Below are 17,939 nucleotides of genomic sequence, written 5' to 3'. Positions count from 1 at the left end.
ATGTTTTGGTTTTTTGGTGGCGAGGCATGTGGGATCTTAGCTTCCCTACCAAGGATTGAACCCGCACCCCCTGCACTGGAAGGCGAAGTCTTAACCACTGGACCGCCAGGGAAGTCCCAGGATTACTTTTATTGAGGACATCCTGGGAGGTCTCGGGGGGATGGCCCCTGATGTCGCCTCTGCACTGGCCCTGCGGATGTCGGGACTGTTGTCTCTCATCTCCATCTGCCGCACCGGCTCTCTGGCTGCTCTCCTGGGGGCCGGGCTCCCACTCAGTGGTGCTTTCCGGAAGCAGTGGCCACAGGCCAGTGCATTTAGTGTTAGGTGAGTTGCTAGGCTCCCAGGGAGACGTGAATGTGGGACTTAAATGAGTGTGGGCCACGGAGCCCATAATTATCGGGGTTTCAGGGTTCGTCGGTAGGAAACCTGGAGAAACTCCTCCATAATAAGAGTGGCCGTTAGTGATGCCGTGATACTGTCACACCACAGCTCTTTCAGGGACGAGCAGAGCGAGGCTGGAGGAGAGGGCAGGGCAGAGAATAAATTTCATTTTATTGTAGAAATGGAAATTTGTGTCATGGCTTTAAAAATCTGGTTTTATGTGTGTGTTTAATGCCATTCATTTTAAATATAGTATCATAAATCCTTGCTTCAGAATCAAAGCTGTTTAATTACATTTCACCCATGAATAGTTATCTAATGCCAATAGAGAAAGAGTTAGAACGGAGAACTACAGAGTAAATCAGAGGTTGAGATCTTTAGCACAGGCATAAAAAATCAATTTAAGATGAATTTTACTACTATAAAAATTCTTCAAGTATCCTTTTAAGAGTGGGAAATGCTGGGAAACACAGCTCACATTTCAGTTCCCTAGCAACCCAGAGGAAACGGCTACCAGCGTGGGCAGCACCCGGGATGCCCACAACTCCGTGGCCTTTGTTAGATACCCCTGAGTGAACCAGGGCATCTGAGTGTGTGTGACTGTGACTGTGGCTGTGACTCCCCAAGCAAGCAGGTTACTGGTGGGTACAGAGCCCCCTGCCTCCCAGGTTAGGATGCCTGCCTGTCTCCTGGACTGTATGCCCCCCACCCAGGGAGCCCTGTTTGCAGGGTGTGATGGCTGAGAAGACCCCTCAAGCCCTGGAGTCTTACTGAGTAAGTAGGGAACAGAGCAAGAGAGTCACTGGGAACTTCTCTCTGACATGGAAAAATATTTAAGCCAAGCATGGGGTAGAAGTTCCCCACCTTTCCGTGGGCAGACGTCCTAATGGGGAGAGCAATCGGGGCAATGAGAAGATAGTTTCCATCCCCAGAAGTCTCTCCAACATGCCGTTCTGCCACCTGTTCCACTAGACGCCGCTTTCTGCCTGTGAACTGAGCCCCCATCCTTCAGGGTCTCCTGTTGACCAGACCCTGAAAGGGCCCTGTCAGTTCAGGGCCAACCGAGGGCCCTGTGCATGGGGATTCCCTCTCCCAGCAACCACTAGAAGCTGGCAACTTGGAGAAGGCCTGGGCCTGCCCAGTGCAGCTGTGTTGCTGGCAGGATCGCCCAGCTGGCCAGCTCTACAGAGCCGGGGTCTCAGGGGTCCCCCTCTCTCCCTGGTCATCTTGAAGGGCTCATTTCTTCTTTTCCATTCATTCCCTGGTTCCTTCCTTAAGGCCATTCACATTCACATGCTTAGAAAGCCTTCCCTGACCCACCTCTCATTCCATTGTGGAAGAGAGTGGATCCCATCCAAGGAGGCTTATTTCTGGAAAGATCCAAGACCTCTGGAGACTCTTAGACCTACAGAACACCGTGACTCAGAGACTGAGACCCCAGCACAGGGTTGTTTATGAGACGCTGCTTAAAGGTCTTCAGCTGCTCCCCGCTGCTTGCAGGATAAAGTGCACACATTTCTGAATCTGTAAGGCCCTGCACACGCTGCTGTGTGTCTCCTCGCAAGTGAGGCCAGGCCTGTGTTCCCCGGGCGCTTCAGCCACATCCGTCCTACCTGTGCTGGGCCGCGTTGCCAAGCGGCTGTGGCCTCGCATATTCAGTCGGGCCCTCGTAAGGGTGGTGAGTGTACACTGAAGGAGGCAGCCTGTCGGTTGAGGCCTGCGTGACCGCCCTCGGGATGCTGGGGGGAGGCTTTTCCCACCTTCCCCCAAAAGCCTCAAGCTGCAGCCTCTGAGAAGGAGACTAGAGAAGTGCAGGGAAGCCTGCCATCTGTCCAGGGCCTGGGAGGTCAGGAAGGAATGGCATCTGAAGAAATCCGACTTGGTGCCAGTGCTTTTGTGGGTGTGTCATTCTCAGAAATTAAAAGAAAAGCTGGATCCATCATAAAACTGGGGCTCAGAAGCAGCAAAAGTGAACCCTCTCTAGAGGGACGTTTCCTCAGTCCAGCGGAGCACATTCCCTGAAAATCGGTCCCTGCTGAAGGTGAGAAGTCACCTCCTTGAGGGGAGCCACAGATCCCCAAACAGAAGGATTAGCACCCCGAGTAGAAGAAACAGTGAGACCATCCGAAGTGAGTCTAAGATATGTTGGTTTAAACTGGAGCTAAAAGGGAGCACAGTGACCACAGGGAATGAATGAGAAGACTCAGAGGAGAACCAAATAGAAGTCCCGGGCACGAAAGTCACAGCAACTGAAATGAGCCTCGCAGAGTGACCAGCACGCAGAGTAGACTCTCTGAAGCCTGAGACCCAGTGTGAACTCGGAGGGGGTCCCCCAGAAGCCAGCTCAAAGCCACAGAGCACATGGAACTGTGCTGGTCTGTCGTTGAAATGTGGTGGGAGGGGTGGGTGCCTGCAGGCTAATTACTTTGATGGTATCGAGATTTCTGGAAAATATTTTTTAAGATGAGTACTTGGTGATTCTGCAGATCAAAACTGATGCAGATGATAGTCTTAGGAAGGGGCAGGCACACTCCCCCTGGAGTTGCTTCCGTGCTTGTCATCCTCGTGCTCTCACATCCCTGCTCTGCAGGGTGACTGCAGACAGTCAGCCCCAAACAGAAGAGCTCAGGTACCAGGCGTCCTTTCTGGGCACTGCCCCTTTCCAGAGATCGTGTCCTCACAGCTGGAGGTGGAAGCGCGGGTGGGATGACCCGGGCCGCGGTCCCCGTCCTCCTGCCGGCACCTTTCCACTGTCCTGGCGCAGGCGAGACGTGCATACCTGCGAGGCAGCTACGGGATGACCCACTTAGATGCAGTGGGCGTGTTCTGTTTGCTTCTTAGTCACGTGGACGCTGGGCCTAGAGGCTGAATCGGCTCCTGTTATCTCTTTTGCAGCCCCGTGGAGGCCCCCGCTCCTCCTGAGCGGCTCGGAGGTCCAGAGGAAGTGACGGAGCCCCTGGCGCAGTGTGCGGCTTGGCTGGGTGCCTATTTCCATGAGCCCGCGGTCCTCGAGGAGCGCCCCGTGCCTGCTCTTCACCATCCCATTTTCCAGAAAGGTCAGTACCTCGGCCGCCTCGCAGTGTTTGGTTCGGGGGGGCTGGCCTGTTGCTGTCACTGACCTCCCAGCTCCGGTTACTGACTACACTGACGTGGCGTTTTCACATCGTCTGAACGGAGGCGGCGTGTGGCCGCACTGGTTGGATAGGAGTGCGCGGTCTCCACCCGTTCCAAGTGGTTGTGTTAGTTTTGGCACGTGGTCACGTAATTCTTGGCAAAGGCAATAAAAATGATCCATGTAGATGGACTCCTGACTCTCGCTGGCTGAAAGGTTTAAATAGGAACACATCTGAATGGCAGTAAGTTTTTCAATAAGCTTATTGTTAACTTCATCTGCTTGCCAACAGCACAGAAGACGAGGCTCATACGTGGACAATTGGCCACTTCCATACACTCAGTCAGTGACGCTTAACGGTGGAGTGGGTAGTGGCAGTGTGTCTTCTTGAATAAGTTTTCAGGCTTAACCCCTCAAATTTACCATAGTTCAATAATTGTATTCTCAGGCTTCCCTGGTGGTGCAAGTGGTTGAGAGTCCGTCTGCCGATGCAGGGGACGCGGGTTCGTGCCCCGGTCCGGGAGGATGCCACGGAGTGGCTGGGCCCGTGAGCCATGGCCTCTGAGCCTGCGTGTCCGGAGCCTGTGCTCCGCAACGGGAGAGGCCACAACAGTGAGAGGCCCGCGTACCACAAAATAATAATAATAATGATAATAATTGTATTCTCAAGGGATGAATTATTGTAGGATGAACTTATTGTCTACATGCGGTGTGCCGATGGAACATAGAGTCTGCAAAAACCTAAAAACACTTTCCCAGACGTTTCTTTGTAAGCTTCTGTTCGCAGCTTCATTATGGCAACTAGAGTCATTCTAGACGCATACGAGGGGTTTATTTCGCATAGTGATTTTTTTCATGGTCATCTTAGTATTAATGAGTGTATACTTACATATAGATATATACGTATAAATGCATACACTTAAGGAAAAAAAATTACCCTGAGATTTTAGATGAGGTAAATTTAAAGCCATCTTGAATTTCAAAATGGAATTCGCTCAGTAAGTTTAATGGTCCTAATTGCTGCTGTGGCTTTCAGCAAAAATGAACTTGAAGGTGGAGCAGGTTCAGGGGAAGCAGGTAGAAAAGTTCAAGCCAGTTGAGCTGATACCTGAGTTGACTAACAAGGTCCAGTGAGTGACCAGGTAGGTAGGACCCTGGACGTTTTTGCTCGTAATGAACTGAAGCTGAGCTGGGTAGCACGTCAGCCCCCTTGCATCACGTCAGGCTGTCTCCAGACGGTGTCTTCCATTGGGAGCCCCAGAACGTCTAAAAGGGCGTCTCTAGGACAGGGCGTGAGAGCTGGAGTGGGCCTTTGCCCCACGCCCTACTCACGTCCAGAGACCCTCCGTTGTTGCTCCCGAGAATGGGGCCCTCGCGGGCCGAGGTGGTGCTGTGGCCGCGTCGTCCCCCTGCCCAGCACTGACCGCCTGCTCGGAACCAGCACCTCAGGTCACCGGGCTGAGTCGAGGGTGTGGGTGACCCTCCTTGTGTGCCCCTCCCCCTTGCCAGGCGCAGGATGGGGGTCCTGCTGTGGGTTTGTTTTTACAGTAGGGGCTTGGGAACCTTGGAACAGTGAACTCTTCGATCTCCTGTTGCCATTTGGGGGTTACTGCCCTGGCAGGAGCAGGAGAGAACTGGCCGAGTGGCTCTCCTTCTCTTTACATGTATCACCTAAGTGAGCTGAAATTTAAGGGTTAGAAAATTTCAGAGCAGAGAAATTACGAAACCAGGTCAGGAAGGATCTGTATGATCTAACGAGGGGGTCAGCAGGGGGTGAGCTTATAAAATCCTGAAGTCCTGTCCTCAGTGCTTGAAGAGAGTTGGGACCACTCTCACCCTGCCGCCCCCCGCCTTCCCGGCTCTGGGCCCGAGCTTGGCCATCTCCTCTGCCAGCTGGTCATGGTCATGGTCATGGTCATGGTCATGGTCATGGTCATGGTCAGTCTGGGCAACCAGGACAAGCTGCAGGTAGGCATTGGGGAAGGATGAAGTCCGTCCAGTCACCCAGTAGCCCATCCCCTGTTGGACAAGCCCTGCAGAGCTGGTGGACACTCACTACTGGGGCCAGGTCCCCTCCCGCTGGGTTTTGGGGTGAGGGCAGCCTCTCGCACCGCCCTGGTGGCAGGAGGTCCCCCAGGCTAGGCCCGCCTGCTGACAGTGGTTGCTGTAGGGCCAGGATTTCCCACACAGCAGCATGTGTCAGCCAGGTGTTTCTAATTTAGCTCAGTCACACCTCCCAGGCAGGGACCAGGTGTGGGGATTTTGCATTTTAAGAAGGGAGGTGGTGGATGGTTGTAATATGATTGCTAACACGGAGTTAATTGGCACTAACCCCCAGATGTGGTGACACCCCTTTCTGTCCAGCGGTGGTTGGCTTTGCTCTCTTTCTCTGTGTCCCTTAGCCAGTGAAATTGTGGTGAGCGGAAAAGGCCCACACAAGGAAAGTGCCCTGGCAGCCCCAGAGCTTCTAGAAGCTGTGAAGCAACACAAGAAAAGAAACCTTTGCAAATGGGGAGGAATGGGTGCGTTTATCGTGGAATAAATGCTTCCTTGACAAATGCTATTTTCTGTGCATCTCAGATTTTGAACACGTTTAACATCCTTTTGGGTGTCATTTTTCATCATATTCCTCTGAGATTTAGAGCAGACCTCCCTGTTTCAACTTGGTTAGAAGCGTAGTGATAACTGAGCTCCTCCTTGAGTTCAGCACTTCCACGGGTAACTCCCAGAGCCCGGCCTGGAAGGTCCTGGCCTCTGCTCCGGCTGCGCTGTCTGTTCCACTACCCCGGGCCTGGCCTGGCCTGCTGCTGCCCAGAGGCCCCTCTGCTCGGGCAGGACCGCTCATCTCTCAGGCTCCTTCCTCCAGATCACTGTGGTGTTCTCCATCTAGTTGTTCTGTTAGGCTGGTCACAAAGCGGTGCTGAGTTGAACCATACGGAATTGCCATTTTGTAGGTGAAAACATCAAATATTGGAAATTTCACATCATTCAACTTCTTACCTTGGAGGATTTCTGAAGTCTAAGTAGGAACAAGTTAATTATCTAGGTATTTCTGGCAAGAAACCGTTGAGCTGTCCTCCTGACCAGAAGCCTGGAGGCCTAGGTGGCTGCCTTTTTCCTGGGCCGCAGCAGGTGGGGTTTCTCTGTGGGAAGGAGAGGCCGCAGTTACCGGGGGTGAGGTTCGTGGTGCTGTTGAAGAAATGAAAGTGAAGCGTGAGTGTGAATAAGAAGTGTTCTAATTCCTTGTGGGATTGTTGTTTTAGTCGTTTAATTTCAAAAACAAATTAACGTTTTGTTTTCTGAGTTTTGTGAAGGGAGTTTGTGTGTTGCTCAGGAGCTAGCCGTCTTGTAATGCAGTGAAGCATTTAGGGAGGTCGGGTCCTCCCTATAATATAACCTCTTAAAAAGGTCCGATTTGTTGATTTTGAATTCATTTTTCTCCAAGAAATAGTTGTTTAACGAAGCCATTATTCCTGAAATAAATCTTACTCTTTCTTTCATAATAAAATATCATTTAAACTTACTTTCTGTGGATACTCCCTCACTTCTTTATATTTACTTATAAAAAATTTAACTTCTTTGTATAATATGCGTCTTAACGCTTGTAGCCTTAGAGATCGATCGCAAAAGCAGTTGGAGTGACTAACGAAGCGCTGTACCAAGAGCAGTATTTCACACTGAGTTCAAGAAGAGCAGGCCTGCGAAAGGCTAAGATGTGCTTTCAGACCCAGAATGTGTGTGTACACACTTCCTTCCCTCTGCCCCTGAAGACCCTCCTGGGCAGGCGTGGCCAGGTGATGGGCGGCAGGTCTGCCAGGCGTGCGGCTTTGTGCTTTTCCTGCCAGCCTGGAGTGCCCTCGCTGGGCAAGTACCTGGCCTGTGCCGAGGACACCACAGGAGGCCGTCCCCGGGGCACGTGTGGAGGCCCTTGACTGTCCTCCCTGTGTGGTCTCACACATGACGGTTTTCAACAGATGAGTTCTGAGTTTTCTTTTCAAAGTGACTGCAATGTTCCCTTTTAAATGACATATTTAACACTTTAATAATTCCTTCGTCACAGCTATTAGCTTGTAGCTATGAAATCCAGCTGCATGACAGTGGTAAAACCTGCATTTTTTTTAAAACCTGCTGGCTAGAGGGAAGTTTCTTTGCAACTTCTATTTCAGAGACTCCGTAAGGAGTCTTGTAATTGTGTACCCCCGTCAAACCCTCTTTCAAAAGGGCCTCAAGAAAACCCTACCAGTCAGTTAGGGGAAAGGCCCTTTCAGGGCGCATGAATTAATTTCCCCACTGTGTCCTAAATGTGGGGTCCCTCTGAGCCCCCTTCATTCAGTGCCCTGGAGGCCTGCTTTGGTGTGCATGTTGCCTTACACGCCATAAAGCCAGCCCAGTCAGCCTCCGGAGGTGTCGCCGCGGAGAGGAGAGCATCTCCTCTCAGGCTCCCTTCTGGGTCCGCAGCAGGAGGCAGCTTTGTGCTTTCAGGCAGTTTGTACTGATATTTTTCCTGAATTTAAAAAAAAGAATTACAATTTAAAGAGAAAATAGCTAAAGTGGGAGATGCTTTACAGGTTCTGGTTGATAGCCATCGCTGTTCTCCTGTTCTTTAAATGAGGGCTTCTAAAAATGGTTGACCTTGCTGAGATATTACCTGGTGGGGCTGGAAGGTTTATAAACCTTCCGGTGCCCATTTACTGATTAGAACAAGCTAAGGCTTGCACTTAAATTAAGTGGGAAGGAAACAGCTGGTGAGAACGGACTTCTTTCAACCCTAGCGCTGCTGAGCTGCTTTTCAGGGCTAATAGACGTGGAGATCTGGGTCTGTGGCCTTCTAAGGCTGAGGCTGGGAAAGGTGAAATGAAAAGACCAGATCAAAAGCCTGAGAGCGGGTGGCAGGCCACGGAGCCCAAGGTGCCGGGAAGGTGGTCGGAGGTCTCGAATCGATACAGGAGGCCACCGCCAGGAGCGGCCTATCACCTCTTTCACGGAGAGTAAAATCCAGTGTGTTTTTGTGGTTTAGAACCATGAGAGAAAAGAGGTAAGTGGGAATGTTTATGAACAAAAGCAAGGCAGGACTTGGTGAAAGCAAAGGATCCGCGGGGTGTAGCGCGAGTCCTGGGGGCGACAGAGGGGGGGTTAAGCTGCCTTCCTCGTCGGGATGTGCGTTTGTTTGCTCCTGACCCTTCGGGCTTCGCTAACCCGTCTCCAGGAATCCCTCCCCCCTAGGACCAGGAGGCCAGTCCCACGCCGTCGTTCGTCCCTTTGCGGAGCCGCTCAGGAGAGCCCTGCTTTTCTCCAGGCGGCCCCTCCATCTGGCTCTCGTGGGAGCCAACAGCTGCCACGCATCCCTTTCCTAGTGGACGGGAGCACCTTCATGGGCTCGTCATCCTCTCCTGCCTGCCTGGCCCCTGCCCTCATTTGAATATTACATCACTTCCAGCCCCTCAGTGGAACAAAAATTAGATTCCCAGAATTCTGTGTTCCACGTTGAGGGTTTCTCTGGGTTGGGGGCTCCCAGCCTGGGCCGAAGGAGCATCATTTCAGCAGGTGGGACTGTGTGAGGCCGGCCAGGCCAGCTCAGAAGCAGTCAGTGCACTTCACTAGGAGCTCTTCACCTCAGCTATCGGCAACGTTCCGGTGTCTTGTGAGGTTCACGGGCCAAAGAGCGTAATGTCCGAGGGTCATCATTTTTCCTATTTTATCTTGATGCAGTTTCCTGCCTGGCGGTTGCCATTAGGTAACCACATGTTGAACTAGGAGAGAGTCTTGAAAGTTTCATCTCCGACTCGTTCAAGCAAACAGGTTCTTCAGGTTAGTCTGGTAGCTCAGGCCCTTCTTCTGGGAGTGTATGTATCAGAATGCTCTAGAGAGCTTGTTAACAATAGTATGCCTCTAATTTCTAAAATCTTACAAGAGGCAACTATATATATATACACACACACACACATATACACACACACGTGTTTGTGTGTCCATACGCACACATGTATATGTGTGTATATGTAGTGTGTGCACCTGTGCGCTATTTTGAGAATTATCGCCTTTAGAGGAATGATTAAAATGGACCTAGCTCTTCTGCGTGCTTTTGCTGCGTGCTTCACTCTATACGAAGGTTAACACTCCTAATTTAGTAATGATTCCGTTTGAGACGTAATTGCCTACTTAAGAAGTGTTTTTGCTGTTGTAATCAACAGCTTACATAAGTTCTAGGTTGCGTGTGCATGTCTCCCTGCCTTTGGAGCTCTGCACATAGCCAGGGGAGAAGGCGGGAGAGCCCACGTATCCTTCACCTTTGAGTTGGGAAGACTGGGCGAGACAGGCGGCACGTCAACACCTCCATTGCCGGGTATGGACGCACATCGGGACGATGCCCCCCGAGAGCCTGAAGAGCCTCGCCAGGCGCTGCCACGTTGCCAGGATACCCCAGGGTAGAGTGTCGGCACAAAGCTAACCAGAGCCTTCAGAAGGCGCCCCGATACTTTGACCAAAACTGTGTCTTTTCTTTGGAGTAGCCAGCTGAGTGAAGCTTTAGATTCTCCTGGAGACCCGCGAGCAGTGGAAGTGGCCGTTAGAGGGGTTCTGGATACTGACCTAATTCTCCGTGTACCCAGCGTGGAACTTGTCCTGGGACCGCGGGGATACAGTGTAAACACCCACATACCCGACAGCCGCCTTACACTTACCTTAGGGAGCAAGCGTAGTAAAATGCCCGCCCCCCTCCTGTGGGGGGGAATTTAGCCTGTCGATACCTGCTCCTGAGTGCCTCGTGGCTGGAACAGAACCACAGCCTGCTGGCCTCCGAGAAAATGCCTGGTGTCCCTGTGCAAAGAGCCCTCTGACGGATCAGTAATTACCAGGGTATCCTGGGTAGCCTAGTTCAGTGGAAGTTTCCTCCTAAATCTAAGAGGTGGTCAGATCCTGCGTTCCCTGAGGTTTCCATAAATCAGGCAAAAAAATTGAACTTGAGAATGCCTTCCCTCAAGGCCACTGGGGTCACACGGTATAATTTAACCAAGCTCAAACGGTAACCAAAAAGCTGGTTTGAAAGTCAGCTACTTTCAAACCTTGTAGGATTTAATGGGGTCTCTATTACAAATAAATAGTACCTAAAATTGAAATTATTACAAGTGTTGCTTTTTTGGGAAAATATTCACATTAAAACATGACTATTACCTGTAGCGTAGCAATTAAACATCGTACCAATGCAAGTGCCTATTAAAAATAAAAGTCACCCTGATTACGTTCACATGTTTAGAAAGATATTACTTGCAAGGTCCTCTGTTGGATTTGGGTGTATTTCACCTCAAAAAAGGAGTAAAGAATCAAGTTCCTGCCTGCTAGGGGAAGTAAATTACATTGTCACCTTCTTAATACATTTTAAAGTGACAAACCGACTTTAAATGTCCTTCCGAGGTTTTTATTTCGACTGTAGTCATTATTATACGTGTGCTGCTTCCAAAGAGGATGTTTAAAGTAATATTTTTGTGGTCATAGGATGTCTATTCACATTTTACAGGCAACATTAATGTATCTTGATACCATGCTAGCGATAATAAATAGCAGCATCTCTACTACCTGGGTTTATAGAGAAAATGGTATTTTAATACAACGGTGTATAGAACTGGACTACAAGTTACCAACGTTAAATGTGCATATGTTGGTATAAAGCTCATGGCAGTGATGCCATCAAACTATTTGTAGGATCCCAAAGTGTAGAAACTATTACTTAATTTAAATGCTCTGTCACATAGGTTTACTTGCAGCCCTTATGTTCAAGATGACTCAGAATATAAGACTTATTGAAGGTCACGTTTCAAATGTCAGGATGGAAAAGTGAGGTATCGACGTGGAGAAGAATCATCTGTGGTCACGTTTCAAATGTCAGGATGGAAAAGTGAGGTATCGACGTGGAGAAGAATCATCTGTCTTTCCGAGGTGTGAGGCCATTGGTGTGGCTTTCATGACCACGAAGGGTGGGAATCTCCAGGGCAGAGCAGACCTGCTGGAGGCTCAGCTTCTGGGGCATCATGTGATGTTTTAAGGCCACATAATAAAGTGCTTCTGAAGAAGAAAACTGAAGAAGGAAGTAGAGGAAGAGTCTGTTTAGCTCTTCAATATGTCACTGAGTTACATTCAGATTTTTCCTGCCCTCAAAACACTGAGGGGAATATCGGTAATGTTTTGGGAAGTAGCATCCCTGCTGAGCCCTGCCCCTCAGCCAGCATCACTGTATACAGGATCGCTGTTACTACGGCAACTACTTTTTCCTTTCTTGAGTGCTGCTGTTTGTCCTGACACAAACACATCGTGTAAAGGGCGTGTCCTGGATTTGGGGGGAGGGGGCATTGTCTGCTTTTTCCTAAAAACACACACTCCTTCCTCAGCTGCGCTGCGAGGTCCAGCAGCAGCGTGCTCTTTCAGCCTGTCCTCAGACAGCGTGAAGGAGACCCAGCCTCCACGCATTGGAGGCCCGGGGCTCACTGCTTGGCCAAGAGGTATACTTTTCATAGAGAATTCGCATCTCTTCTCTTTGTAGAATAAAATATGCAAGAACCAACATAAATGGCATGTCCCCCCCCCTTTTTTTTTTTTTTCAAGAATTGGGCCTTTGATGTTCAAGAGCAGCTAATATTAAAGGCCGTCCCTAGCAGGCTGTAGAAACGGCACCTATTTATGACACGTAAAGCAGCACAAATCTCGCTGAATATGATGGTATCATTAGTTTGTGAATCGCATCCTTGAAAATAACCGTGGAGGAGCCAGATCGGTTTAGAAGAAGATAACAAAATGGTTTAAGCTACTTAGGTTGAATGCCAATTATATTTTAATATTCAACTGAGCATATTTTACTAAGAAAAAAGGCCGCACTGACGCATGCATAACTCATTGGCAGCGCCGGCCAGCTGTGCCACTCTACTCTCCGAATCACTTTGTGCATTTTAGTAGCATGGTAATTTAGTAGAGAACTACCTGAGTGATGGCATTTTCAATGAGCAGGTAATCTACAGAGAATTTTTATATGCTTATGAGTTCTGTGCTTCAGCCCGGCAACACAAAAATACATCAAGACCAATTACGGTATCAACTTTCAGTGTGGTACCCTCGCCACGCAAGTGCATGTATTTCTGCCCCAGGCATTTCAAATTGCATCTAATTTGAAATCTTTGGGGTTTTAATTAAATTTCAGAATATATGGAATTCTTCATTAGTACCTGCTCTGAATAGCAGATTATGCTTCTCTCGGTTTCTCGTTAAAGAAGTAGGCTGTGGTAAAGAGCATGTTCAGGAACCAATCATTTGTGGGGCCTGGGTATTGGAACAGAAATACTGAAATGCAAAATAATATCCAAAAGATTATTAGTCCAGGGAGAGTCTCTTGATTTGTATTTTAATGGAATTTTACATTTCTCTTAATGATTTGCAAATTGTCCTCTGATTATAAGATGCATTAAGCTTTTCACTTTAATGGCAAAGACACAGCCATTAGCAGAATTTTTTTTTCTGTCTCCTTTTTAGAGCGCTTCCCTGCAGCAGATAAATATTGAAACCATTAACACCTTTTGATGTTCGTCATAGCCTGCGTCTTAGACCCACGCACGCACGGCTCCCAGGGCCTCTCAGTGTTAACACGTGGCTGGGGGCCCCGACTCTCCACCCGCTGTGCTTCCTGTTCTAGAATGTGGGATTCGGCGCATTTAGGGTTTCATTAGCGGTCTTGTTTATTTGGGTTAAAGCTAACGCGTTTCAGTATTACTAATGGCCCCATTTGTGTTAATAAAAGCTGTGCTGTCAGCGTGGAGGTTGACGGTGGTCTACAGGGCTGGAGCGAGGGGGAGCCTGCGCAGCCCCGGAGAATCGGGAAGGAGTGCACCCGGCACCATCTCCCCGCGCGGAGCTCGCAGAGGGCGCTGGCTGCCTGGGCTGACCGCACTCCACCCCGACCGCAGAGCACCTGCCTCTGGCTTGGCCTCTGAGATACTGTCTGCCCGGGTGGGCGGACCACGCGGAGCCACAGCAGAGGGGGAGGGCTCCAGGAGGAAGGGCTGCCCCCACCTGACTCGGTCCTGCTGGGAACCAGCTGTCCTGCTGGGAACCAGCCGCGCTCAGCCTCCCAGGGCCCCGAGGGGTCACTCTTCCCGACTCTTCTCCGACGGCACCCGGTCCGTTGTCCTTTCGTTCACTGCCTCGTGGATGTGGGTTGAGCACCAGAAGCCGTTGTTCATCGTGCCGTGGATACAGTTACGGATGAGGTGGGTTCTAGTGGGGGGAACGGGGGAGGGGAACGGAGAGGTGGTGAACAGACGTGGGGCTCACCGTGGGTCACAGGTGGCACCCTGTGGAGCCCTGTGTTTGTCCTCAACCCAGCACCCAGCCCAGTCCCCGTGAACGTGACAAGGAATGCACGAATGCAGGACGTGCCAGCCCGCTTTTGGAACTTCGCGTGATGTTCCTGGGTCTGGGTGTCCCTTGCGATGAGCGCAGACGAGGCCCGCCGCCATTTCCTCCTTTCCCGGGATCTCTTCATTTGTGGGCCATCCTCCTTTGGTGGAACACGTACGTGAACGCGTTGGGCTTTGTGTCGGGGATGTCTGCTCCGAAGAGCACGATGTTAGGGGACGCAGGCCCGCCGCCCTTGACTGAGGCTGGAGGTCTTTGTGAAGTGTTGCCGGCACCCTGGACGCACTTCGTGGCCGGGTACCCTGACCTTCAGTTCAGTTGCCGGGGACTGGGCCATTCTTCCAAGCGTGGCTTCTCGCTCTGCAGCACAGAAAGCGAGAGGATGGGGCCAGCGGGCCAGCCAGGTGTCAACACGAGGGCGTGTGCGGAAGTGTGCCTCGTGTCTGAGAAAACTGGCAGGCGTGCTTCCCTGTTGTTTCCTCCTCCTACAAGGAGAAGATAGGAAAGGCGCCCCTAATCAACGAAGGTTATGTTGAACAGTTCGTTCCCTGGTAGCGAACCAGGCCTCCGAGGAAAAGCAGGGAGCCGTTGGCTGAGGCACTGCTGCATCTGTAGAGCACGCACCACCCCAGGCACGCGCTGGGACTCCAGGATACTTCCTGGGTGGACGTGCGGATGCAGGCAGCCTCCGGCGCGGCCCGGGCCCCAACGCTGCACTCAGTCGTCCACCTGGCCGCCTCTCCAGAGCCTGTGCCAGGCGGCCCCAGCTCCGCCTGGCTCTCCGTCTCGTCTCTGCCCCGCCGCAGAAGCCTGTGAGGATTGACCGCGTTGCTCTCCGCTGTGCAGTGAAGTCTCATCAGGCCTGCCGTGAGGCCCCGCTCCTCCTTCCACCCAGAGGAAGAGTCTTTGCTGGTGGAACTGGTTCCTGCTGTCTGGGCTGGAGGGTTGAGGGCCTCAGGGAAGGTGGGATCTTACGTAGCAAGTCTCTGGGGAGCCCCTTCCTGGGGAAGGCTCACGCTGGCGCAGACGTCTGCACAGGCCCTGGATCCCGAGGTGTGTGAATGCCCCGGAGCCAGGCCCCACACCGCCTGCACCTCAAGGCTGGAGCCCTTCTCTGAGGCCTTGCGCGTGACCTCTCGGGACCCCCGTCGCTCCTGCCCAGGGCTGCACACACGCTGTTTCTGAGCCTGAGTGCTTTTCTAAACCTCGGGTTTCTAAACTCAACCAGTTTAACCTGGGATCCTAGAAGGAAAACTGGAGGCTCTGAGTTTACGTTAGAGATTTGAGCTGTTAGCTTTCTCTCTCAGCACACGTGATGGTTCTCGGAGAACTTCTTACAACTTGTCGGCCTTGCCCCCCTCCCTGAGCTGATAAAGGCAGTGCCACGTGTGCCCTCGTGCCCGCCCGCCACTGGGTGGCGGAGCTCCCTGGAGCCCACGGCACGGCCGCACCCACCCCAGGTGAAAGGAAGTCAGGGGACTGTCTCCCGCACCCATCTCTCCCTCGGCCCTGCTGCTGCTGCAGAGCGGAGGGTCTGTGGGGCTCAAGGACAGCTGAGCGCAAGCAGGGCTTCGGAAGACGTGAACAGACCTCCTCTTAAACTGTAGGGGGAACCTGTTCTAGGCCACTTGGGTAAAGCTTAAGTTCTACTGGATGTTAATAGATATCTCACCAGAAAAAGATTCCATGACCGAAAAGCTTGAGAAATTTTAAACAAAGCTAAACTGGTTTCTTTGTGACAGGAGTTCTCAGAACCTTCAGCATGTTGCTGGTCAAGAAGATGGTCAATAAATGCCCTGACTTGCCCAGACAACCTTCTTCTACGACGCCTCTCCCTGCTGGCATCTCTTGGGGTGCTGGTGTTTCTCAGAGCGCAGCCTGGGGGACTCCAGCCTGTGGAACTGCCATAGAAATGAGCTAGACATCCTGGGTTGACCTGTGGACACTGGCGGGGTTTCAGGAAATGTCTGGCTTTGCAGAGGACCCTGGGAGGTGTGCGGCCCTAGCCCACCCCGTCCCATCCCAGACCGAGTGCGCACGGGCCCTTTCTTCCAAGAGCATGCGGAAGGAAGCGTGTAGGATAACCACTTCCCAGCTGCCTTAGACGCTGCTGTTAAGTGATTCTTGATTGGTTGTTCCTTTTTATACTCTAGGGTCAGAAGTCCTAGAAATCACTCAGTTCAACATATCTATTGAATGCCTTCCCCTGGACTTAAAAATAAGTAAATAAACGTCGCCCTCTTCAAAGTGAAGCTGGGAGGGTGGGGATGCGGATGCGGTTCTCTGGCAGAGCCCTAGGCCAGACCACGGAGAAAGGAGTTCAGTTATCAGTCATTCAGCAAATATTTATTGATCTATAAGTAAAGCCCTCTTTTTGGCTCTTGGAACTTAGCAACAAACCAAAAGTTCTGAGTCTTATGAAGCTTATATTCTAGTGGGAAGTATGCAGGTGTGTGTTTGTAAGTCTATCCCATAGATATAGATGTAGATGTAGATATATACCCGCTAGACCGTCAGGGAGGGGCGTCATCGCTTTGTGAAATAGAAACCAGGCCGCAGGGATGAGGGAGTGAGGGGGCTCCTTTGGGAAGTATGGTCAGGATGGGAGGGGACGCCACGAGCATGGAATCCGGATGCTGGAAACATCGTCGTCTTCCCTCTTATTTTAAAAGTTAATTGTCGGGGGGAAAGGAAGAAAACTATGTGAATAAATACCTTTTGAATCATTTTTTATCATATGAGAGAAAGGAGCAATTTCAAGGGCCTCATGAAGAATAATTGCTGAGTCCACTCATGACAGGTTGGTATTTTCATTATTTTTATGAAATAGCTACTTCAGACAAAAGAATATTCATTAAGGATTTGTGAGGTATAAACAAAAAAGAGAGGACTCCTATGTACCCACCCAGGTTGAGAATGGAGCACTGCCAGCGCCGCTCAGTCCCACGTGCCCTCCCTGGCCACGTCTGCCTTCCCCCAGCCCGACTCCATGTTTTGCATTTTTTATATGAATGGAATAACGCTGATGTCTCCCTGTGACTTGCTTCTTTCAATCAACATTTTTGTGAGACCCGTCTGTTTTGAATCCTGTAGGGATACTTCACTAATTATAACTACTGTGTAGAATCCCATCTTATGGATGTGCTGTTATTTGTTTCCTATCCTCTGTCAGTAGGCATTGGGCTTCTCCTCATTCTTCGCCTTTTTAACTAGTGCTGCTACAAATACTTTAGCACAGGTGTCCCAGTGTCCAGGTGGCTGGAATCTGTGGGCAGAGTACTGGAGAAAAGGGAGCTACACAGAGAGCTTCAGAACTCGGCGTGGTGTCCTCGAGTCAGTTGCGGAGTGCTAGTGTGTGTGCGTGGGGAACCACTTGAGACTGACAAGGCGCTACTGGGAACTGAAGTTGAACAATTCCCAGGGGAGTGAACAGCACTAGAGATGGAAAGTGTGGGAAAGTATGAGAAAAAGTTTGTGTTTTGTTTTTCATTTAAAAATGATTAACTGTTCAAAATAAAATTAATAATAATAAATTTGGGGTTTATAATATACATAGAAGTAAAATACAACAGTAACACGAAAGGTAGGACTGGGAAAATGGAAATATGGTGCTCTCAGTTATTAGATTACTGTGAGCAAGTTATCGTATTAACTGAGGGAAGACTTTGATAAAGAGGCATATTATAAATCCTAGAATGCCGCTAAGAAACAGAACCAAAGTGAATAGTTCACAGGCCAGAACAGAAGGTAAGATAGAGTACTAACTTTTAAAGTAATCTAAAAGGAGGCAGGACATAGAGGGAAAGGAGAACGGAGAACACATGGGACGAAGAGCAAGTTGGTAGTAGGTAGATTGAAGCCCAAGCCTACCGACATGTACGGTGAATGTAAATGATCTCAAGGTTCAAATTAAAAGGCGTAGATAAACAGACTGGATTTAAAAAGCCAGACCCCACTATATATTTTCTACAGTAAACAGATAATTTAAAAGGACAAAGGGTTCTGTGCAAAGAGGTAAGAAGAACAAAGGCGTGCGTATTAGAAAGGAGTA

General features: G+C 50.4%; 1 protein-coding gene across 7 annotated transcripts in view; it reads left to right on the top strand.

Annotated features, from left to right (window-relative positions):
* Nucleotides 1-17,939, top strand: part of MGMT (O-6-methylguanine-DNA methyltransferase) — a 302,488-nt gene that overhangs the window by 187,857 nt on the left and 96,692 nt on the right. For all 7 annotated transcript variants that reach the window (XR_012326782.1, XR_012326778.1, XR_012326779.1 and 4 more), the window contains one exon: nucleotides 3,277-3,437. Coding sequence is in view for 2 of the 7 variants with exons in the window: in XM_073793809.1 (XP_073649910.1) it covers nucleotides 3,277-3,437 (161 nt within the window). In the remaining 5 variants the exon portion in view is untranslated. The remainder of the gene's footprint in view (nucleotides 1-3,276; nucleotides 3,438-17,939) is intronic.

Source organism: Tursiops truncatus, chromosome 16 (assembly GCF_011762595.2).
Source record: "Tursiops truncatus isolate mTurTru1 chromosome 16, mTurTru1.mat.Y, whole genome shotgun sequence".
Classification (NCBI taxonomy): domain Eukaryota; kingdom Metazoa; phylum Chordata; class Mammalia; order Artiodactyla; family Delphinidae; genus Tursiops; species Tursiops truncatus.
Note: the sequence above shows the minus strand (reverse complement) of the source record. Positions and strands in the feature narration are given on the sequence as shown.